The sequence below is a fragment of the Rhodnius prolixus genome, unplaced genomic scaffold, assembly GCF_049639745.1.
Source record: "Rhodnius prolixus isolate KJV_2025 unplaced genomic scaffold, Rpr scaffold_6, whole genome shotgun sequence".
NCBI lineage: Eukaryota > Metazoa > Arthropoda > Insecta > Hemiptera > Reduviidae > Rhodnius > Rhodnius prolixus.
In genome coordinates, this window is record NW_027411634.1 from 40,193,423 (window position 1) to 40,214,942 (window position 21,520).

A 21,520-nucleotide genomic window follows, 5' to 3' on the forward strand; every position below is an offset into this window, starting at 1 on the left:
TTTTAAACTACCTCTGCTGATGGCTGTAAGTGCGAAACCGTTCAGGGATACCAATAAACATTCTACGACAGATTGAATCAAAGAAATCAAATGATTGTTTAGCAATATATTTTTAATAATCACGTATTTTTTTACATCCCCCCCCCCAAGAATGATTGTCTTAAAATTGTTTTTCCATCTTCGCAGTTTTTGACGTGAATACATCCTTTAAATTTGCTATCATATGGAGGCAATCCAAAAAAAACCTAATGATAACAAAATCGGGTGATACAGTTTGGCATTATAGTTTCGAATCTATCGTCTACATCCAAAATTAAATTAGACCACTGGATAGCTAAAGGATCAAAGAATTCATTACGATAAGCGAGAACTGTGACGCATCGCGCGCGGTGGAGGGGGAAGCGCCACCATTTTGAGATCATTTTGCTGCGTATCGAGATTTGCAAATGGTATAACTTTTGACTCGGAGAAGCTACGATGTTCGTTTAAGTTTGCCAGCTGACGTCACAATCTATCGATTGTATATAAAACATTAGTGTAAAATAGTGACAGTGAATATAATAAGGTGTTAGAATAAAAAAAACATTATAAAAAATATATAATGTCGGCCTATACGCGTCGAAAAGCCAAAACCAAATACAGAGATCGTTGGACGGTTAGAAAGGGCTTCTCAAGAACAATCAAATGGTAATAATAAAACACCATATGACCGAATTCAAGCTGAGCCGGGAACGTAAAAGAATGAATGCGGCCTAGCGGATCAACGACGACGGTGTCAGTACATCTGCAGCTGGGGCGGTTGAAATTATTCAAGTGGATGATGAAATCGCTTCTACATCGACAACGGACTGTATAGGCATAGATTGTGTTCGATCGTCGATTATGAAGACACATTGGGCAGCAGCTAGTGCACGTTTTTTGTTTCCTTGATTTCATCCTAAATACAAAAATAAAAATATTTTATATAAAAAATATAACCCGTTACGTAAACGTATTCACGTACAACACACGGCCGTGTCCATGACACAGCCACATTTTTTTAATTTAAATGACATTTGATTAGTTACAACTTCCGTTGTTTAAACTTAAAACTTAATCTTCTTAACTGCTTAAGAAGAATTTTCTGTATTTTACTTGCTTTTCGTAATGTAAATTAAAAATATACTTACTGCTAAACAAAAACAAAAAAAGTATGTGAACTTGAACAAAGAAAAAGATTAAGGTTTTAAATAGAAAAATAAGGTTCATGGTTGGGGGGGGGGGCAGACAGTTAGGAAGAAAAGAGAGAATACCGACTGGGGCGTTGAGTGAAGGTCTTTGAAAGAAGCGCTCGGCCCCAAGACAAAAGCATACCAAGAAGAATGTTGGGTAATAATTTCTCCTTTGGCCATAAAGTTATGTCACTATTTTAAACCGTGAGACAGCCAGCTGAGTTAAGCTAAACATCTTCTTCTTTCTTTTTTGTGCATCCAATTAAAACAACTTTTAAGAGAAAGTTTATTTATTTACGTAAGACGGTTTTTCAAATAGAATTCTGAAAAAAGAATACAATTTTATAAATAAATTAATACAAAAACATTACAAATACAATATGATACATAAATAATTAGAACAATATATTATCTGAAAAGAATAATATTTAATTAGTAGTTAATATTTATACATCACTGTGTTGACGACAACTCTACACAACCTGAATGTTAGGTTATAGTTTGGGAAAGTTCAGCATTACGTTGGAGTATTTACATTACTTAGTTCGTTAGTGACGGTTAAATATTAACTAGTAATTTAATATTATTCTTTTCAGGTAATATATTGTTCCAAGTATTTATGTATCATATTATATTTCTTTGTAATGTTTTTGTATTCATTTATTTATAAAATTGTATTCTTTTTCAGAACAATAAAAACTGTTTCAAATACCGTCTTACAAATTAAATTACTAGTGCTAATATTTTTACGAAGAAGATGGATGGACAAAAGTAGAAGAGAAACTCTTTTTTTTGGTGCATCTTGTTAAAGAATAAGAGGACGATTTCAAGTTAGCAGGAATTTCAGAAGACAAATCTTTATGGTTTCAGATTTCCAAGTGAGTTCTAGAATTTTAAAAAATTCATTAGGTACTATCTGCAAAATTAACAACAAAAAGAGCGTAATATTAGCCATAAAAACCAATTAATGGTTATTATTAATTAAGAGTTGATAAATTACTATAAGTATTTCGATGAAGATGATAACTTCTGATGGCACTTGTACATTTATTTAAAAAAAAAAGTTATTTGAAAACGGAAATCTACCTGATTATAATACGAGGTGTGGCCATTAAATAACGAGACTGATGCTGCTACAGAAGAACTATGCATGCGCCAAATCCTAACGACCGACAGCTGTGCAGCGTAAAGCCTTCTCTTTCGATTGCCGGCGTCTCACGTGTTTGTAGAGAAATCTGTCTGACCGAAAACCGTCGTTTTGTGTAAGAGGTGTTAGTTTCGTTTTGCCGAAAACATGATACTACACATTGTAGTAGAGCAACGAATTGTCGTGAAGTTTCACATCAAAACTTGAGGTAAAACCGCTACTGAAGCTGGATCTTTTATTAAAAGAAGTTTATGGCGATGGATGTTAATCACGTGCGCAAGTTTTTGAGTGGTTCAAGCGTTTCTAAAGATGGCCGAGAAGACGTCGGAGATAATGACCGCCCGGGTCGCCCTTCCACGTCCAAAAAACGGATGAAAATATCCGATTATAATTAATCAACATTACTACCGGTGAGGTGCTTGCTCAACTCCGTGAAAGAGTAAGGAAAAAAAAAGACCCGATTTGTGGAAGAACAAGTCATCACGGGTTCTCCATCAAGACAACCGGCGCTGGCTCACACTGCATTGTCTGTCAAGAACAGTTTCTAGCCAAGTACGAGGGTCGTTTGAAAAGTCCGTGCAAAGTCAGAGAGATAGCACTACTGGCGCGTATCGAGGTTATGTTTAGTTAGTAGCATCTCTTGGAAGAACACACACCAAGTTTCAGCCAGATCGGTCTATTTCTTTGTGTTTGGTATTCGTTTGAATCGAGGAAGTCGAGTGATTTTCAAAAAATGGACGAAAAAGAATTTCGTGTGTTGATTAAACACTACTTTATGAAAGGCAAAACGCCTCAGGAGACTAAAGAGAAGCTTGATGAACAGTTTCTAGCCAAGTACAACATCCCAGTTTTAGGCCATTCGCCCTGATCTGGCCCCATATCTGTTCCCCAAAATCAAATCTACATTAAAAGGAGAACACGATTTCAGTCCGATGAAGCTGTGAAAGAAAAAGCGGCACGCGTCATGCAGAGAAGCTCACAGAAAAGGACTTCCAGCACTGTTTCCGAACAATGGTAAATTCGCATGGAGCGTTGTAGGGATAGGGGAGGGGTGTATATTGAAGGTGATAATAACTAAAAGAAGTATAAATTTAATATAAAATGTTTTACAGCAATAGTCTCGTTATTTAATAGCCACACCTCGTACTTCTTGTTATAAATTTCCACGTTTAACCTTATAGTCTCTCAAAATCATCTTGTTCTTAACAATTTGTTATCGTATCCTCTGATTGGATCGCGTCGTTAGTAGTACCGCGTATTTGTCTAGTTTACGTTACTTTTTTTTTGTCTTTTCCACAATTTTTTTGGAAGAAACCATATTGATATACAAGGCCGGTGGAAGATTTTTGTTGTGCAATGAGATAAGGAGTAGATCTTCCTTGTATCCTTTTTTTTTTAGAGGAATACACTTCTGGCTCCTTGTAAGCAGCGCTCATAAAAATGGAGCAGCTCTTATCTCTGCTGACAACTTTATTTATGAATATCCCTTAGTGCTCCCCGGTTTTTTCATGTCTTTTCCAAAAGATATGAAATAGAATCGGTACGATTCAGTGACAGTTTTCTGTAGAGTTGGGAGTCTTTCTATCAATATTCTATAAATTTTTAATTTTTTAAAAAAGGCTCTCATCCATGCTGGCGAATAAAGTAATAGTTAAAACAAGATTAAACACGACTTTTCTCATGAAATTAAAATATATTTTCCTTGAATAGCACAGCTTCTCTAAGGCTTTATTGTATAAAGTATTTTCTTGGTAATTATCTGTAGACGACAGCAACATGCGGGCTTCGTTTTGTTAAACTTTAGAAACTTATCTCTTGTCTCGCTTACAAATTCAATAAACTTTAAATTCAAGAATCTAGAATCTTCTTTATGAATAAACAAAGATTTATTGCCAATTTTTTACTATTTTAGGTAAGAGGAAGTTTGCAATTTTCTCGATTATCGATTTCAGTTTTCACCATTAATATCCGGTTTTGATTGTCTATATAAAAAAATAAGTTCCTTACAAATAGGTGTGTTTGTCTGTATATGGTACATATAACTAAAAAAAAACGAGAACAATCGCGCGAAAGTATAAATCTGAAATTTAGTTTAGGTATCGATAATAAGCTTTTGGCCAAATCCTACCTACCGCAAATACCATTTTATTGGATCGATTTTTTCAAGGAAGAGAGAGGCGCCTAATTTGACCAACCTATCCACCCGACTCATTTCCTGAAACACTCACCAAGACCTTCCTAGACCTGACCTTGGGAAAAGACTTCCTCCAGTCTACTAAACCAATTCCGATGATGTATACCAAAGAAATTGCTGCCTTCAGCGCATCTGGAATATCCTAGAAATAAATATCCCCCTTTTTTGATGCTGGATTTCGTTCCCGCTTATCCTAAAATATTACGAAGAATAGTTTATGCTGCAGTTAGGCCCATTAGATAGATATTGATATCGTTACATTATCGAAAGCATATTTAGTAAATAGATTTAGATGTTTCCTAGCTGTGATTGGATGTTAAGAGAGAAACGCCTGATGTGTGGCGAGCCTACCCCGTTGTGCAGCGCTTGTAACAGCTGTCTGTCCGTGCAGCATGTCATTGCTGAATGTCCGTCCTATGAACAGGCTCGACGGAGTAATAATATTCCAAACGACATTGCGGAGACCCTTGGGAATGATCCAGCTCAGATAAACAGGGTGATCGGGTTTTTGAAGCAAATCAGGCTGTTTGATGAAATATAGCTTGGAAGGTAGATCTACATCTTGATGAGTGGTCCGTGAAGGGATGAGGAGAGAAGTGGGATAGAGAGCATAATAACCGAAAGGTTCATTGCTCAAAAAAAAAAAAAATCTTGAAATCAAGAGAGAAACGGGGGATGCTATGACGTCATCAACGCTATCCTTAAGCCCGTATTGTGCTAATGGTGTTATATCCGGCGCTTTTGATTTGCTGTACTGTAGATCAAGCAGTTGAATCATTCATAGAGAGATAACGTTCCGCTTATGCTTATCGATGTGCTTACTGTGGGTTTCGGATAAGCATTCGGGTTCACTTCAATCCGCTCATTTAGTAAAACCAAAGGGCTTTAATATAGCTCCTCATCTAGAAAGTGAGTGCTTTTCAGACTTTTAAGTCTGAAAAAGTGGTTTTCTGCTAGGTTTATGTGTGAAAAAGTATCTGAAAATATGAAAAAAAAAAGTCGTCGGTGACAAAAACTTCAAGTTTTGTTCAGGTTCTACCCACCACCGGAAGTAAAACTTCACTGAAAGTAGATACACTTTTTTAAATCCTTAGATTTTTCCGAAAATAATTAATTTTTTCGTATTCATTTCCGGTAAGAAGTACCTCAATTCGAATTTTCTTGGATAACACTTGGTTTAAAGAAAGTCGAAGGGGTAAATAACAGAAAAATGGGTACAGTAAAGTGGGGGTAACATCCGGTAGCCTGAAAATCTGCACGATACTTGCGAGAGTACAAAAAAAATTGGAGCTCCTAGCTATTTAAAAGAAATATGCCAATGAATTCATCAAATAACATCATGCTATCCGCCTTAAATATGCGTGATGAATTAAAAAATTCCTGCTCGACTTGGAAATCCAATAAAATTGGAACGGTCCAGCTTGCTCCCAGTCATGAATACAAGCTGGAGAATTCAATTTAATTCATTAAATCCAACAATTCAGCTCATCATCTACCCCCTCCCTGACTTTCATCATTCCTTGGTGATATCATCTCTCTTTCTATCCGTCTTGGATTGGTAGGGTCTTCAAGCGTTTTCTTCTTGTGATTCAGTGGAAAGGTTTTTCTAATTTACGATTGTTATTTGCCCAAATTAGTGCTTTCTGTTTAACGTTTCTGGATCAATGGAAGAGATAAATGTTTATTACAATGCAATCAGGAAGATCTGTTCCTTGATAATTACAAAATTAAGAGGAAATATCCTGCTTGATATTTTTTGAAGGCATGAGATTTAGTATTCAGACTGAAATCCAGCTTCTATGATCCTTAAAAAAGTAGGGATGAGGGGACTTCAGAGTAATTGTAAAGAGATCAGAGTATCGGGGTTTGAGTCCGCACTCAGATGCTCGAAGACTTAGAAACAATGACTTCATGAACCGAAAACATGCATTGACTCGTTCATTGTTAAGATTCGTTCATCCACAACTTAACCTAAAAACCAAATCCTTCCAATAGTAGCTTTAATTTATAAAATAATGGAGGTAATTCATACGCCGCCATTAATATCTGCGGTGACGTCAATACTTAAAACCAAATGAGCACAAGCTTACAGCGTCCACAACAAGATCGCGCTATTTAAAAGATAATAGATAAGAATTTTGAAACAAGTAGGTAATGTGAATCTTAAAATTATAAATAATTTTACAAAGAGTAGCCATTTTGCTTTTAACTTTTAAATTTTTCACGACTCGTTGAGTAATACAAGATGATTTTTTTCAGTTAGTTTTCTGTAACATTACATTAACTTCAACTCTGCCTTGTCGCTCATGTTGATGGGTACAAACAACTTAACTGATTTGGACATCATGTCATAATTTAACTCAGTCAGTCACAACTTCTGAAAAGTGTGTTCTTTAAACTCTTCTTTATTTTATTTCATTATTTGTTTTATTATTATTACAAAAGAAAAGTGTTCTTATTGTGATGATATTTATAGTTATCTCTTGTTTAATTTATATATTAACTTTATCAACTTTTAAATATTTGTTTACTTCTATTTATTTTAGCTCGTTTAATTAAGTTTAACGTTCTTTGCACAGTATTATATGTTCACTTCGTGCAATTAGGAACTATTCCTGTGTAAATAAATAAATTGTCCGGAAGATAGCAGCACCATACACTTGGTTACTTTCTGATTACGTTAATTGTTCTCAGTCTAAGTTGGTGAATCGATTTATTGCGTTAAGAGCATTGCTTTAGTTTACAATTTATCGAAATATACAATATATTTGAGAAATCTTCCACTCTTTGGTTTGAGAAATTCCACCCAATTGGACCATCTATTTTTCTGATCTCCAATTTGCAATTTTTTGCATTTGAATAATTTTCTAAATTTTGAGCCTCATGTCTTAGTTCAAATAAAACCCTCTGGCAATTACCTACTGGCGAAAATACACTTCCGTTGCAACATTCTTTCAACTCGTTCTAGGACTGCTTGACTTCATCCCAGCCTAAATAAAAACGGATGTGATGGACACATTGTTCCCTATAATATTCAGATCAATTTTGTAAAAATCTTATTGGCAAAAACTGAGGGGGCTTCAAAATGGATATACTTGAAATATATTGTAGAAAGGTGAAAACTGATATATATCTATATACTTCTTTTTCTCTCGTTAATTGCAAAAGTTTGAATAAAATGAAAAACAAAATAACCTTTAAAGAAAAGCCAATTTCCCAGCTAGCTGAACATTTTGCTCTTAACTCAATGCGCTTACATTCAAAAGCACTTTCCAACTTTTCTGTACGAAAAAAAGAAATTATCCCATTTTTCCAACGATACGTCATAAAATGTTTCTCACGGAAGATTTAATGAAAAAAAAATCTACTGTGAACTCTGACACGAGTTTCTCCTTAGTACCATTCTCAAGGTCCTGACCTTGTATTTTTAAAGAATTTTCCTGAATATAGACCAATTGTCCGTATCGATAGGCTGAAGATTATGTATTGTGTAAATCGATTTTTTGTTTTATATCGATCTTCTTATGTTCAACCAGCACATCCCAGTGCTTGCCTAATCCTCAAACAGCCTTAATTGTCTGTATCGATAGGCAGAAGATTATGTATTGTGTAAAAGATTTTTTTTTTTTTTATATATCGATCTTCTTATGTTCAACCAGTCTATCCCAGTGTTTGTCTAATCCTCAAACAGCCTTGATCTACCAGCCATTCTGCCAAATATCTCATTCTCCACTTGCTCTGCTTCTTCACGATTCTGCTTATCCCCATAAATTTCCGGGTTTCGGATACTTAAAGCAGGATACTCAATCTTTTAGTGATGATCTGATTATAGTTGATCCTTTAATATAGACAACAACATCTTAATTCCTTTTCTTGCGTTGCCTCTCTCATTTTTTTTTTAAATCATATTCCGATGTTCTGTTCGCTTGGAGGTAGCAACCATGGTATTTAAAGCAGGTTATTTTATTTAATGATATGGGATTTCACATTTTACATTTATTGTGAGGGGATTCAGTCATATGCGTAGTTTTTTTCTTGATTACTGGCATCCATTTAAAAGCGTCATTATATAGTATGATGTATGGTTCCACAAATGTTATGACGTAAAAGTATTTTTCGAAATTCGGGGTCCGAACTTTTGAACGTTGAGATTTGCAGTAAGAGGTTCTACTTCCTCTTACGCTACTCTCTTGCTGAAATGATGAATCAGAAAGCACCTCCTGAATAAGAAATACATCCTGAATAGGCGACTTTATGCTGAATACTCACCATTGAAAATTTCACGTCAAACTTCTTCTTTTTTCAGTTACGAAGAAAAGAAATAGATTTCCCTAAATTTACTCAGCAAGGGAAGTGATAAGGTTTTAAGGGCAATAAAATTGGTTAAATAAAAGACTAAGCACCTGAACCTAAACTAGAAATAGATTTCTATGGTGAGAAGGTAATACAGTGAACTGCATATATATATATATATCGATCTAAAAGCGTACTATCGAGTTGTCGAGTTAACCTGGTAGTCTAGTTCGGTGACATTTCCTCCCCCGGGGCGACACAGCCGGCGACCCTTCCTTCAACTTCAACAACGCATAATGAGGAACCAAAGAGGATACTGCTGGGCTGGATTTTATCTTAACCTTTTACTAGTCCTTCAAGAGCTCTCTTGATTTATTCAAATCTTTTCTAGTTACTGTGAACAAAAACAACTCTTTAGTTAAGTTTCATTCTTTAGATCAAAAACTAGAAAGGAAGAATCAGCTGGCAGGAAGAATACATTTTTAAATTAAAAGAAATTTGGTGTGAACATTCACATGACTCTGTGATTTAAGAATATCTTCTGTATCCCAAGATTAAATCCAATTTAACCTAAGCCAAGTAGTCCGCCATACATATTTAAGTATTGTGGTGACGTCAGCTGATTGTGACTCTGTTCAATAAACGAAAACTTTTTAGCGCGGGAAAATAAACGGTAACTTTTTAAACCGCAAGATGTTTCCAAGAATAGCCTGTAGATAGCACCACAATGCTTGCAGCTATGTGTGATATCTGTTGTCCTTGAGGTAACAGGATTTGAAGACAAGGTTTATTTCAAGGAGGTATCTCATTTAATTCTTATGAACTCTTGTCGTACTACATTTTTTTTTTTTCATCAACAGAACGAACAGCTCTCTCTTTCTGCAAGACGTGGATTTATTTTTAGCATCGCTTTCCATTTTAGTTTCTAGGCGGTGAAAAAATCTTAGGATTTTTCTTTCTTCTATTCTTTTAAAAGAACCTGTCCTGGGAGAAGTGGAGGGGGAGGACGAATGAAAAGGGACATTTTTCCTTTTCATTGAGAAAAACTGTTGAAGTGCCGCGAACTATTGCTCTCTCTCCACTGCTAATGATGTCCGCTACTTTTCTTCGCTTTTCCATTTCCACTAGAAAGGCTTTTCAATATTCTAACTTAGAGACTTTTTTTTTATGCATGAAAAGTTTCAACTATTGAACTGGAAATTTATAAATATCTGTTGTAATAAATTTCCTTATAATAGTCATAATAAATAAGTTCGTTCAGCAAATTTAAATTTACTATATTTATTTCTTCATTTATTAATCCGGTACAGATTTTTCCACAATTTTTTATGATTAATTTTCCTTAAAACCAGGAGTTTTTACCTTGTAGTTGAATATATAATTGAATTCATTATTACTCAAATTTATTGTAATAAAAGGATACAGATTAAGGAAGTTTGGCGTTAAAATCCCACCGGGATTAATATTTCCTCCGAAAATGTCACAAATTTTGATGTCATCATGTCTAAGTTTAAATTATTTGTCATTAAAATGATGAATAATAAAGTAAAAATACAAATTTAAGACAGACATTTCGTAGGTACTTTATTATGGAGTTAGGACCGTATAAACTACTGAAATGACCCATTAAAGGAGAGCATAACCTCTCCCTTTAGAACTCTGCTTAAATTAAGTTCCTCACTAATTGGTCCAAGTGAAAGTTACTCCTGAACTAGTCTAGGTAACTACATAAGTAAGTCTAGATAAGTTGAAATCCGTCGTAAGTTGCTCTTTGACAAAAAAGTCCAATCGCATACTTGATTCTTTTAACATCCAAAGCTGTCCAAAGCGATGTAGTAAATTCTTAGCGACAATTCCAGAAAGGTCAGCCCATCATTGGTTGGTCCTTCTTAGAAGCCAACCTGCCTCTATAAAATTGCTCAAGCTTTTGGCACTCTTTCACCAGGATAACCTGTCTTGGAGGTAATGTTCATATCTCTTACGGGGGCTGAATTCTATAACAGGGTCAATAGTACAGTCCCTTTTCCTGTGACATAACATGTAACAAAGTTGAGGGACGTTTGAGGGCGCTCTGACATTCCCTCTTACAGAAAAGAAGTTACAGCCTATTGTTCCTCCAGGGTTAATGCGGACACTTACCGAATTCTTTCTTCGAGACGTCCTCCAATGCAACTGTTCCAGGAAGTATCTATGCTTCTTTACCCTTGAACCTCCCCGAATCGAATCAACACTTGTAAAAAAAGGTTAATACTTGGGTATAATTGTTGACTGTTGGCAGGGATATTTTTAGATGTGAGAATTTTGCAAAGACTGGGTTGGTTACCTGTTGGATGAATCGAATTTGGATAATTTGATTTCATTTAGCTATTCATTTAGCGCTTTACTGCAGCATCCATTTGGCTAATTGTAAACCCACTTGGGAGATTAAAAGCTGATGGTTGTGTTAATTTTGTTGCGTTCTAGATAATCAAAGGTTGTTACTGTAGTTTTTAGATATTCCTAATTACTTTTTTTAATTGACTTCAAGTTCCAAATTGTGCTAGAGTTAGTGTATAGACTAGTAAACATTGAGCTAACTTATAGATGCTTCGGTAGCCGAGCGGTTAAGAGACTAGACCCGCAAAGCTAAGGTGTATTGTTGGTTAGTGGGTTCGATTCCCGGTCTCTTGGCCTTGCATTTTATTTAATGCTTGCTAATTTAATGTGAAATTTGTAGTAAAGAATGTTTGCTAGTTGCCTCCGTCCAAGACGCCTAATATTACCGGGATGTAAAGCCTGCCTGGAGAAAATTGCCTTTACTAGTTATCACAGACCCAACTTGTTGGTTGACAACTACAATAATTATAATTGATCCTTTATTAAAAATTTGCCATGAACTTGGACATATTTTTTAAATACAAAATATTATTTAAGATTCTTTATCAATATAAATGTTTCCTCTTTGTTCTGTCTACTTTGTTCTCCATAAACATTTAAGCTGCCCCATAAATTGTAAATTGGCGGCGCCTATGTTACCAGCTGTTGGTAAAAATGCTCACTTGTTTTATTTCAGAAGGGTTAAAACCTCTATTTGATACCATTATCACCCAGAAATAAGAGCAAGAATTTACTAGAGAATCATTTCCATCACTTGACCAAGAAATGGTCGCCTGTTACGGCTGCAGTGCCTGCGAGCAGAAGAACCCTGAAGACTAATCTAATCCGATCTTAGACATGGCATGAATATGCTGCTTAATTTGTGATTAACTTTCGCCTTTTAAAGTCAGAGAATAACTAATTAAGAATAGAAATTAATAAAGTTTTAAATAAACTTATTCTGTTAATTTAAATACTGCAAAAGAAGGCAGAGGTTTGTGACGTAGTTATGTGTACTGCAAGTTGTTTGAAGAGCGTAACTATGTTAAACAATGAAGCTTGTGAAACGCGTGCTATTTACAGACTGCAAGCACAAAGTACTTACCTCACTCTCGTGTTTGTAGTTAAATCTAAGTGGAGCCAGAATATTGTCACACTGTCTGTAGCTTTGCTGAGAGTTCTCTTTCCGGTCACTGGCTTACTTCCTGAGTATGAAAATCTTCCATTACATATACTGGGTAATTTAGTGAATTTTTATGAAATTAATTTGTATTTATTTTTTTATTCAAACAATACATTTTCAACAGACAATGTTTCCAGTGTGTAAATATTGTGCGAAATCATTTGATTGCAAGCTTAACATGTCCCTAACTTCTAAACTACGTAATACTGAGATTGTTGGTGTTAAAAGTAAATTGTAGTAAGTTGTGACGTGTGGAATGATAAAGCAGTATTTTACTTTCGGTTATCCTGATGTCTCTCATGTTATTCTTTCTGTTATCCTGATCTCTCTCATGTTATCCTTTCTGTTATCCTGATGTCTCTCATGTAATCATTTTTGTTATCCTGATCTCTCTCTCTCATGTTATCCTTTCTGTTACCCTGATCTCTCTCATGTTATCCTGATCTCTCTTTCACGTTATCTTTTCTGTTATCCTGATCTCTCTCATGTTATCCTGATCTCTCTCTCTCTCTCATGTTATCCTGATCTCTCTCTCTCTCTCTCTCATGTTATCCTGATCTCTCTCTCTCTCTCATGTTATCCTTTCTGTTATCCTGATCACTCTCATGTTATCCTGATCTCTCTCTCTCTCTCTCATGTTATCCTGATCTCTCTCTCTCTCATGTTATCCTTTCTGTTACCCTGATCTCTCTCATGTTATCCTGATCTCTCTCTCTCTCATGTTATCCTGATCTCTCTCTCTCTCATGTTATCCTTTCTGTTATCCTGATCTCTCTCATGTTATCCTGATCTCTCTCTCTCTCATGTTATCCTGATCTCTCTCTCTCTCTCATGTTATCCTTTCTGTTACCCTGATCTCTCTCATGTTATCCTGATCTCTCTCTCTCTCATGTTATCCTTTCTGTTATCCTGATCTCTCTCTCTCTCTCATGTTATCCTGTCCTCCAAATGTTTCGGAGTCTGTCCAGTCTGACTTCACTGTGCAGATTACAAAAATTCAGTCAGAAAGAGAGAAAGAATTGTTTTCAACTAACTTCCCAGTATTCAAAATAAAGGTGGAAGAGGAAGTAGCTAAAAGGTTAATGTACGCGGATTTCAGCTACCGGTGTCCATAGATAAGCCCTTAAGGCTGCCAGGAGACTGGCCGTGCAAGAAACAAAGCTTCGAAGCTTCAGATGTTAAAGCACCTTAAATTTAAAAGAAAAACTGATGATAATAAAAGCTGATAACTTTCTAAAAAAATATTTATATAAACAGTTTCAGCTTCTTTGCAAGTAAGAGGTTCCAAAAATAATTCAGAAAACTGTAAAATAAAAACACTACGTATATCTTTAAAAAAAATCAATGCTTGAAACCAAAAAAAACTGTGGCTAAAACAAAGAATTACTTTTTACATACTGAAAATGAGCAGGTATATTCTTGCAAAAAATTTCAGCTATTTCTCATTAAAAAGGAAAATTCTTGGTATGAGAGGGAATCATTGGAAGCTATAAATATATTCATTCCCCCCCCACAAGTGTTTGGGGGAAAAAAACCATAATTTTGGTAAATATATTTTTACTTCATCTAACTCCTTAAAAAAACGAAAGATAGCGTTCGGGTCAAATTCAAATTCTGGTCATAATTCAAAATTTAAATCAATGCACAGTTTTTTAGAGGAAAATGTAAAATACTATTTTAAATAATTTTCCCTAAAACAAAAAATCTTTTGAACCTTAGGGCAGCACATTAAAAAATGAAAACCTCTTAAAAGCCTCGGTGCTTTGTATACATAAGCAAACTTAACCTGACTATCGACTTCTTAATTTCCTGTCTGGTTGCTATCTTACAGCTGTCAGTCACTCAACATTAATCAACTCGGCCAGATACTTGTGGGGTTGGCCCATTTCCCCTAGCGCGAGCTTTGTTTTTATTTGCCTCGCGTCAGATTTAAGACGAGGTTTTTGAATAAATTAAGCGGTGGTGGTTGTCTATGTTGGGGGGTCTTTCCGCTTTGTTGGTGTCTTCCCGTTTCAGGACAGGAATTGCGGTTGACACTAAGTTAAATGAAAAAGGAAAAACTATTTTTGGGGAATAAAGAATACAGTTCTGAACTAATTTTCATGGAATGGTATGCGGATACAAAGTACACTAAAAATACCATCAGCATGAATCATCGCTGGTATCCGCAAGATGACGCTCCTTTTAAGTTCCTGTAACGAAACCATCTTTAAAATTCCTTGTTACCCGCTACCATTTTGATGGTAAAGTACCTGACTGAATTTAAGTCCAAAATTTAAAGAAAATCGGCCGACTAGAAGTCTCACATTACTGAATAGATTTCCCAGTATTTTGAGCTTTTCATTTCAATATTATTTACGATCATCAAAATAATTAAATAATTACAACCTACACCAATTTAATTTTGAACAAAGAATCCCTTTCATTAACAAATAGTCTTTCATGCCCAAAATAATTTCTTCCTATACATATTTTTTTTAGTATTTTTGCTTTAATTTTTAGTTTTATCAGTAGTTGTACTTTTTCTGTCACAGCCAACTAGTGAATAAAAATATCTTACGGTAATCAAAATAAGGCCAAATATTGATATTTTTGCCACAATTTTAGCAAGTACACAAGGCTTACTTTGTATGTACTAAGAAATAGCGTAGATTTTTTTAAATAAAAACCCTGAATTGACGTCAGACTAATGGAATGTTTACTATGCATTAGATCGCAGACTGCGATGTAAAGACACGAGTATTATCAGAGTAAAGATACAGTCAGCTGTAACCGAAGGGGGGGTTAACTTGATTTAATTTTACATACATTTAGCACAAAATTTGTTTAAAGTAAAATTTGTAGTTATCTTTTTTTATGTACGGATAAGATTATTGTTATATTTCTGAATTTTAAACTTGTCACGAGGGGGGCGCTGAAATATATTTTCGCACACAGGCGCTAGGTGGCAACACTGACCGCTCTTACATATGTATACATTTAATCTGCGTTCTTGCTACAAAAAATTACAGTTATAAAGGAGGATTTGTCAATTCAAACTTTATTTGTATAGAGATACAAATATATCTGTCACAAAGGAGTTCCAAGTTCATGTTCACTTTATAAACAACCTTGTAAAGTGTAAGATCTTAGATTTAAAACGTTTTTTTTAAACAATTGAAAATTGCGTACATATTTCTTTCTTCAAAATTATTAATTAATTTACATAGTTCTTCTTTAGGATTATTATATTTGTTTTATATGGAGTGGGATTCTAAAACTCTCATAGACTGGGCACAGCTGATAAACAATTAATGTTTCCGGCTCGTTCTTATTACACATTAGACAATGATCTTTGGGCTTTGATTGTAAAAAATTACATTATTGATTTTTAAATTTAATAACATAAGGGGGCCATTTGGGAAGGAATTAGCTATGCGGTTAGCGTACTGGACTCCTCCCACGCGGAGGTCCCCGGGTTTGAATCCAGCTGCTGACCCTTAGATTTTCTCTTCCTTCTTACAGCTTCTTACATACTACACTGTCCGGAGGCCGGCAGTGCACTGAAAAAACTTCTGGGCGCCAATAACCTAAGATGTTGACGCGCCTTAAATTATTTAAAAAAGTAAATAAGGGCCATCCAATCTTATTTCAGAAAGAATTCTTTTAACATGAAAAGAAATTAATTTAACTAAATATTAAATTTAATTTAAATTTCTCTAAAATGAGGATTTGCCCTGTATTATAAAAAAAAATAATTGGGAATTTTATCTTTTATTGGAAAAGAGGAAAAATTGCCAAAATCGGGTGTTTTTCAACGTTTTCTCGCGCACTTTTTGACGATCAACCCTTATACGAGGGTTGTCCAACCCACAGTTTTAATTAAATTTATATTATTACATATTTTAGGCAAATCAATATCTGATTTCATTAGCGCATTGTTGCAGTGACAGTACTACAATCCTTAATCGTATACTAAAGGATGTATTTGAATTACATTTTTAAAATCTTTCACTACAAAATACTGCGCCTCCTAAAACGTCTTGGGAGCGCTGTGATTTGTTGGCAATGAGCAAATCTTTAGGGAGTTAGAAATTCCAATGGTACCAAAAGATAACTAAAGATTGGTTGATTTACGAATGCTACGGATGCTGGAATAGACTATCTACCAACCAATCTTCCGAGGTTGACTTTAATCTAGATTACCATGGGACGTACGTAACAACGCCCAAATAAAAAAACGAATAATACGAATATAAAATAATATTTGGGCAGATAATGTTTTTTCTTTTTCTTCTATTATTATTGTTGGAATAGAGTTAATAATGCTAGTTGTTTATTGTTGCAGATTTATGGTTGTGCTGGTGTGCCTAATATTCAGTGTATTATCTACCATAGATGAATATTCCAGTTTTGCAAACAAGTCATTGTTTTGGATGGTAAGTCTGAGAGAGATTATTTTTCCTTTTATTCTTTCCATATATAATTTTCCCCGTTGAACAGTAAGAGAAATGTAGATTTATGAGTTTACAATTGTAAATGTCTAGTTTTGAAATCTCGTAAGTGCAAAAAAAAAAAGTGGTTTTTACATATTCAAATTTGAAATGCCGCTCAGTTGTCTTCAGTTCAGATTTGGCATCAGGATTTAAGTCAAAATCGATCAACTGCAATTTATCACTTTATTGAATCGATTACTCAATATTTCTTTTTCGAGATCTTTCTCGAATGTGCTGGTTCTTACAATAATTCTTTTTAAAAAACAACACTATGGTTTGTTTTCCTTTAAGGTTCGCAGCCCTGAAGATCTGTAGATCGAAAGCTGGGCATTAATATTACTGAAATTGCCAATTATCTTTCTTACCCTTGCATTGATGTATCAGTCTCCAAAACAGCAGAACAATTAACCACTAATAAATAAATAAAACAAACTTCTACTTTAAATTGTGTATATTCTTTAAAATAGAATTAAAATAAATACATTAATAAAATAAAATAGAGGAACAAAAGAAAATAACAATAATATTATCAATTACTTCCATTGTCTTTTTTTTTATAGACTAGATAGAATTTATGCGGCAAATTTTCTCTAATAATTCCTGAAATAATAATAGAAAAACAAATAATAATAATAATATTATCAATTACATCCATTGTCTTTTTTTTTTTTATAGACTAGATAGAAAATTTATGCAGCAAATTTTCTCTAATAATTCCTGAAATAATAATAGAAAAACAAATAATAATAATATTATCAATTACATCCATTGTCTTTTTTTTTATAGACTATATAGAATGTATGCGGCAAATTTTCTCTAATAATTCTTGAAATAATAATAGAAAAACAAATAATAATAATAAAATTGTAAAACTTTGTATAATTATATACTTTATTCCAGTTTTATTTTTTCCAAAAGGTATAAATAAAATAAGGGTCACAGTTTTGTTACATTTCATTTTAATCTGCTAAGATATCTGTTTGTTTTGCTTTTCTTTTTAGTTTTTCTGAAAGTTTTTTGAAATTGTCAGGTTTTCTTTTTTTGGGTCACAAAACTTTTATCTTGGCTTTGCAAACTCGTTTCTTTTATTATCACATAAGGACGTATTCTTGGAATTATTAGTTTGGTTATTCATAAAATTGGTTTATTATTTAAAATTGTGGTTTATTATTCTCATTTTTAATACCAAAATGTTTGGAGACTGTTTTTTTAACTTTTCTTTTACTGAAAATAAATTTGAGTTAAAATATTTTGAAAAATAGTAGTAATAACTAGAATTAAAAATTTGTTTTAATAATTAGGATTTAAACTTTACAATTTTTTGAAATACTTCTAATTGAGGAGCTATTTGTGCCTTTAGCGTTATTAATGGAGAAGCTATGTTAAAGTAGTTATATGTATAATCGAATGGCTCTAAATGATTAATTGCCACAGAAGAGTGAAGTTCTGCAGAACTAAACTCCACAATATTTGCTCATTACCTCATTATTTTACTGTATACCTAGTTACGAGGCAGTCTTCTAATCGGATCAAATTATCGATGTCAAGTTCTCACCGGAAATATTCGGTTAGTGGATTTTTCTGTCAGTGATATGTGCGTCTGTGGCCAACATAACTCAAAGTTGCAGAAACTTCCGATTTGACACATAGTTTAGGTTTCCTGTAGAAGATCTCGCAATTAGCTTCAGAACAAAATCATCCAGACAGAAGCTGCTTTTTACTAAATAGATTTTTCAGTTTTTTTGTTTCTTTATTTTCCCGGAAACACCCCCCTCCCTATGATTTTTCTTTTAACAACATACTTGTTACCTATAAGTTACTCTTCAGTTACGCCATTTCCAAAAACAGTTCCATAAATACGAATACTTTTCTGCTTTTCTGATGAAAAATTGAAAAATCCTCTGTTCAATTAATTTTTTACCGGAAGTCTACTCTATAGAGAAACATGTGCCAAAAATGTTCTCAAGACATTTGTTTTAGGTCCATTTATGCAGATGAGACTGATAAAAATTTTGAAGATTCACCACGGCAACAACAGCTTACCAAGATACAATAACCTTGCTACTGCTAAGTAGCTTATCCATTTTAATTCTTGTAAAAATCATATTAGAGGCAAAATAGTACAATTTACAATCAGTTTTTTTTAATTTTACCTGTTCTAATTGGTCGTAATCTGAACTGTCCTCATCCGTACTCATCGATACTTTATCGATGTTTTCAACACTTTGATCGATTATCGTTTTTTTTTCCTGTGCACAAATAGATCAGTAATTTAATTTAATTTTTTAAGATAGTGTTGTGGCTTTAGTTTTCAAGATTATCTAATTTAGGGGGCCTGTTAAAAGATGGACTTGCAAACGCACAGATCTTCGAAGTATAGCACCGTTAGAAGATGGAAATAGGGTAAATTAAAATTAAAACAAAGTCGAGCAAAATTGAAGAGCAAGATGGTAGAATGCTTTCTCCATCCGAAAATATTCGGTCTAGACTGGAACAAATAAGGAAAAAAAACTATCTTCAAGTTATATCCGAATCTTCGAGATGATGCAGCTGCCTCGATGAATCTCGCACTTAATGAGCCATTTTTTGCTTGCTAGTTTACTGGGAACAGCTTGTTTTATTGACCTCTGGAAGAAAGGAAACTGCGCGAACACTAAAAGAACTAGAGAAAGAGAAAATAGCCTCTTTAAATCCTTTATTCTAAGGAAAAGGGCATGCACTTCCTGTTCCGCCGTGGCTCGTTTGGATGGAGACTGTAGTGGATACACACAGACGGAGGCAATCAATCAAAAACTAAATGCTTGCTTTTGAATCGCCTAAGAACTAGAATTGATTGCACTTGAAGAATATCTGCATTTACCACATACCTTGCTATTGATTGGATAAATTTCAGTTCTTAATGCTTCATCAAGCAAGTGTATTGGTAGATACTTAGTCGCCTTGCTTGTCACAACATCATCCTCGCTGCTTGAATTTATTATTACCCTCTCATCAAAATCTGATCCCTAAAAACGGAATCACCACTGCGCATTTATTTAATGTACAAAAATTATAAACACGAAACAAACCGTTTCTGCAGGATTCCTTAGGAAAATAAATGCAACACTTGCAAGCAAAATAATTGGCAGAAGTTAACATTTACCTGAACGCTCATTGCCTCGACAGAATCAGAGTCATATTCAGGTGAGGATATAGACTTAGTTTCTTCATCTCGGTAAATCTCCATATTTTCTACGATCATATCCTGTACAAACAATAATAATCTCTGTTATTCCGTAAAAAAACTAAAAACTTAAACTCATTTCCTCTCAGTAAAGTCCTAGAAAAGAAATATTTATTGGTCCAGTTAAGGAAGGAGTCTGCTACTATGATCTAAAGTAAGAGTCATACTCAAATAATTAGGAGGAAGTCCATCAGGATATCTGCAAGATGATGTACCCTGAAAGGTGTAATGTGGGGTGAAGAAGGAAAGTAGGCAGACTTAAGTAAAGTCAAGAGAATAGGGTGTTATTGAAGATCAACAGTCGAAGAGTTCATCAATCTGCAGAGATGACTGTTGAAGACACAAGCAGGAATTCTGTACAAGAATCCTCCAATTAACACTGTGGCAAAAATCATCTAAATCATTTAAAGGAGTATGTCTTCAACATTTCCAAAAAAGATTTTCTTTACCTTCTGGACATCAACGCCTTCGCAACAATCCATCAAAGAATCTGCAACATTTGCTTCAATTTTTTGCTCATCATCCGCCCCACTTTCCTAAAAAAGATCATCAAGAACAAAACAAAATCTTTATAGGTGACTTTTATTTTTAATTGAAGTCATACTTTAAACCAACACACCCAAAGTCGTAAAGTACTTACCGAACTGGAGGAATCATATTCCGGTGACCTTGGCGAAGATCCAGGTGACTCAATTGAATCATTTTTATCCGGTAGTGGGGGAATTTCTCGTTTTTCCATTTTTTCTTCTTCTTCTTCGCCTTCATCAAAGTCGTAATATCTTTGTAGATGATCTTTTATAATCACCTTGATCTCTCTGATGGTACGCAACACTCTTTCAAGACCTTTGTCCCATTTTTTGATATTTTCATAAGCATTTTTTATAGATTGTGGGGATTCAATTATTGGACTTCTGTAGACATCTGTATACATTCATCTCCAATTCAATGCTACTTAGAGTTAGATGAAATTAAGAATTTGCAACTTCTTTTCAAAATCCACTGGGACCTTATACTCGAAAAATGAAATAGAAAATATGGTTGTTTTCAAGGGAAATTTGGATAAAACCGGGAAACCTTTTTTGCGGTGCCTTAAGTATGAGGAAAACGGACTACGTATAGCCATCTGGGATTTGCTAATTGTAATTTTTTAAAGATTATTGCTTTTTTGTTTTTTGATTGGTTAAGACCGGATACATGGCCACGCACATTTCATTCTCTTTAATGCTAAGATTTAATGATTTATAAAAAAAATTATTTATTAATAGGTCACATCCGGTTGATAGAGTTTGTGCAAAACTTATTTAGAAAGTCGCCTAGTGCATTTGAACGAAATATTAAATTTAAACTAATGTAATTTTGTCTCCGATTTTTAGTGAAGACTCAGAACTGACTATCAAACGCACAATGATTTTTGTTCCGTTCTCTGGGTGCCTCTCAAA

The 21,520-nt window shown here is 34.2% G+C and overlaps 2 protein-coding genes across 10 annotated transcripts in view; one reads left to right on the top strand and one right to left on the bottom strand.

Annotated features, from left to right (window-relative positions):
* The window catches only part of KCNQ (KCNQ potassium channel), a 132,938-nt gene that overhangs the window by 72,853 nt on the left and 38,565 nt on the right, over window positions 1-21,520 (top strand). For both annotated transcript variants that reach the window (XM_074141979.1, XM_074141978.1), the window contains exon 3: window positions 16,711-16,801. In XM_074141979.1, the coding sequence (XP_073998080.1) occupies window positions 16,711-16,801 (91 nt within the window). The remainder of the gene's footprint in view (window positions 1-16,710; window positions 16,802-21,520) is intronic.
* The window catches only part of LOC141461185 (uncharacterized), a 45,499-nt gene continuing 41,318 nt past the window's right edge, over window positions 17,340-21,520 (bottom strand). For 2 of the 8 annotated variants that reach the window (XM_074141980.1, XM_074141984.1), the window contains 6 exons: window positions 20,722-21,002; window positions 20,531-20,617; window positions 20,001-20,102; window positions 19,726-19,863; window positions 19,012-19,107; window positions 17,405-17,458 (listed from right to left, as the gene is read on the bottom strand). In XM_074141980.1, the coding sequence (XP_073998081.1) occupies window positions 17,420-17,458; window positions 19,012-19,107; window positions 19,726-19,863; window positions 20,001-20,102; window positions 20,531-20,617; window positions 20,722-21,002 (743 nt within the window). In that variant the 3' untranslated portion in view covers window positions 17,405-17,419. Of the gene's footprint in view, window positions 17,459-17,722; window positions 18,083-18,339; window positions 18,519-19,011; window positions 19,108-19,725; window positions 19,864-20,000; window positions 20,103-20,530; window positions 20,618-20,721; window positions 21,003-21,520 lie in introns of those variants that run through there. The other 6 variants (XR_012462645.1, XR_012462644.1, XR_012462643.1 and 3 more) reach the window with 6 other exon arrangements.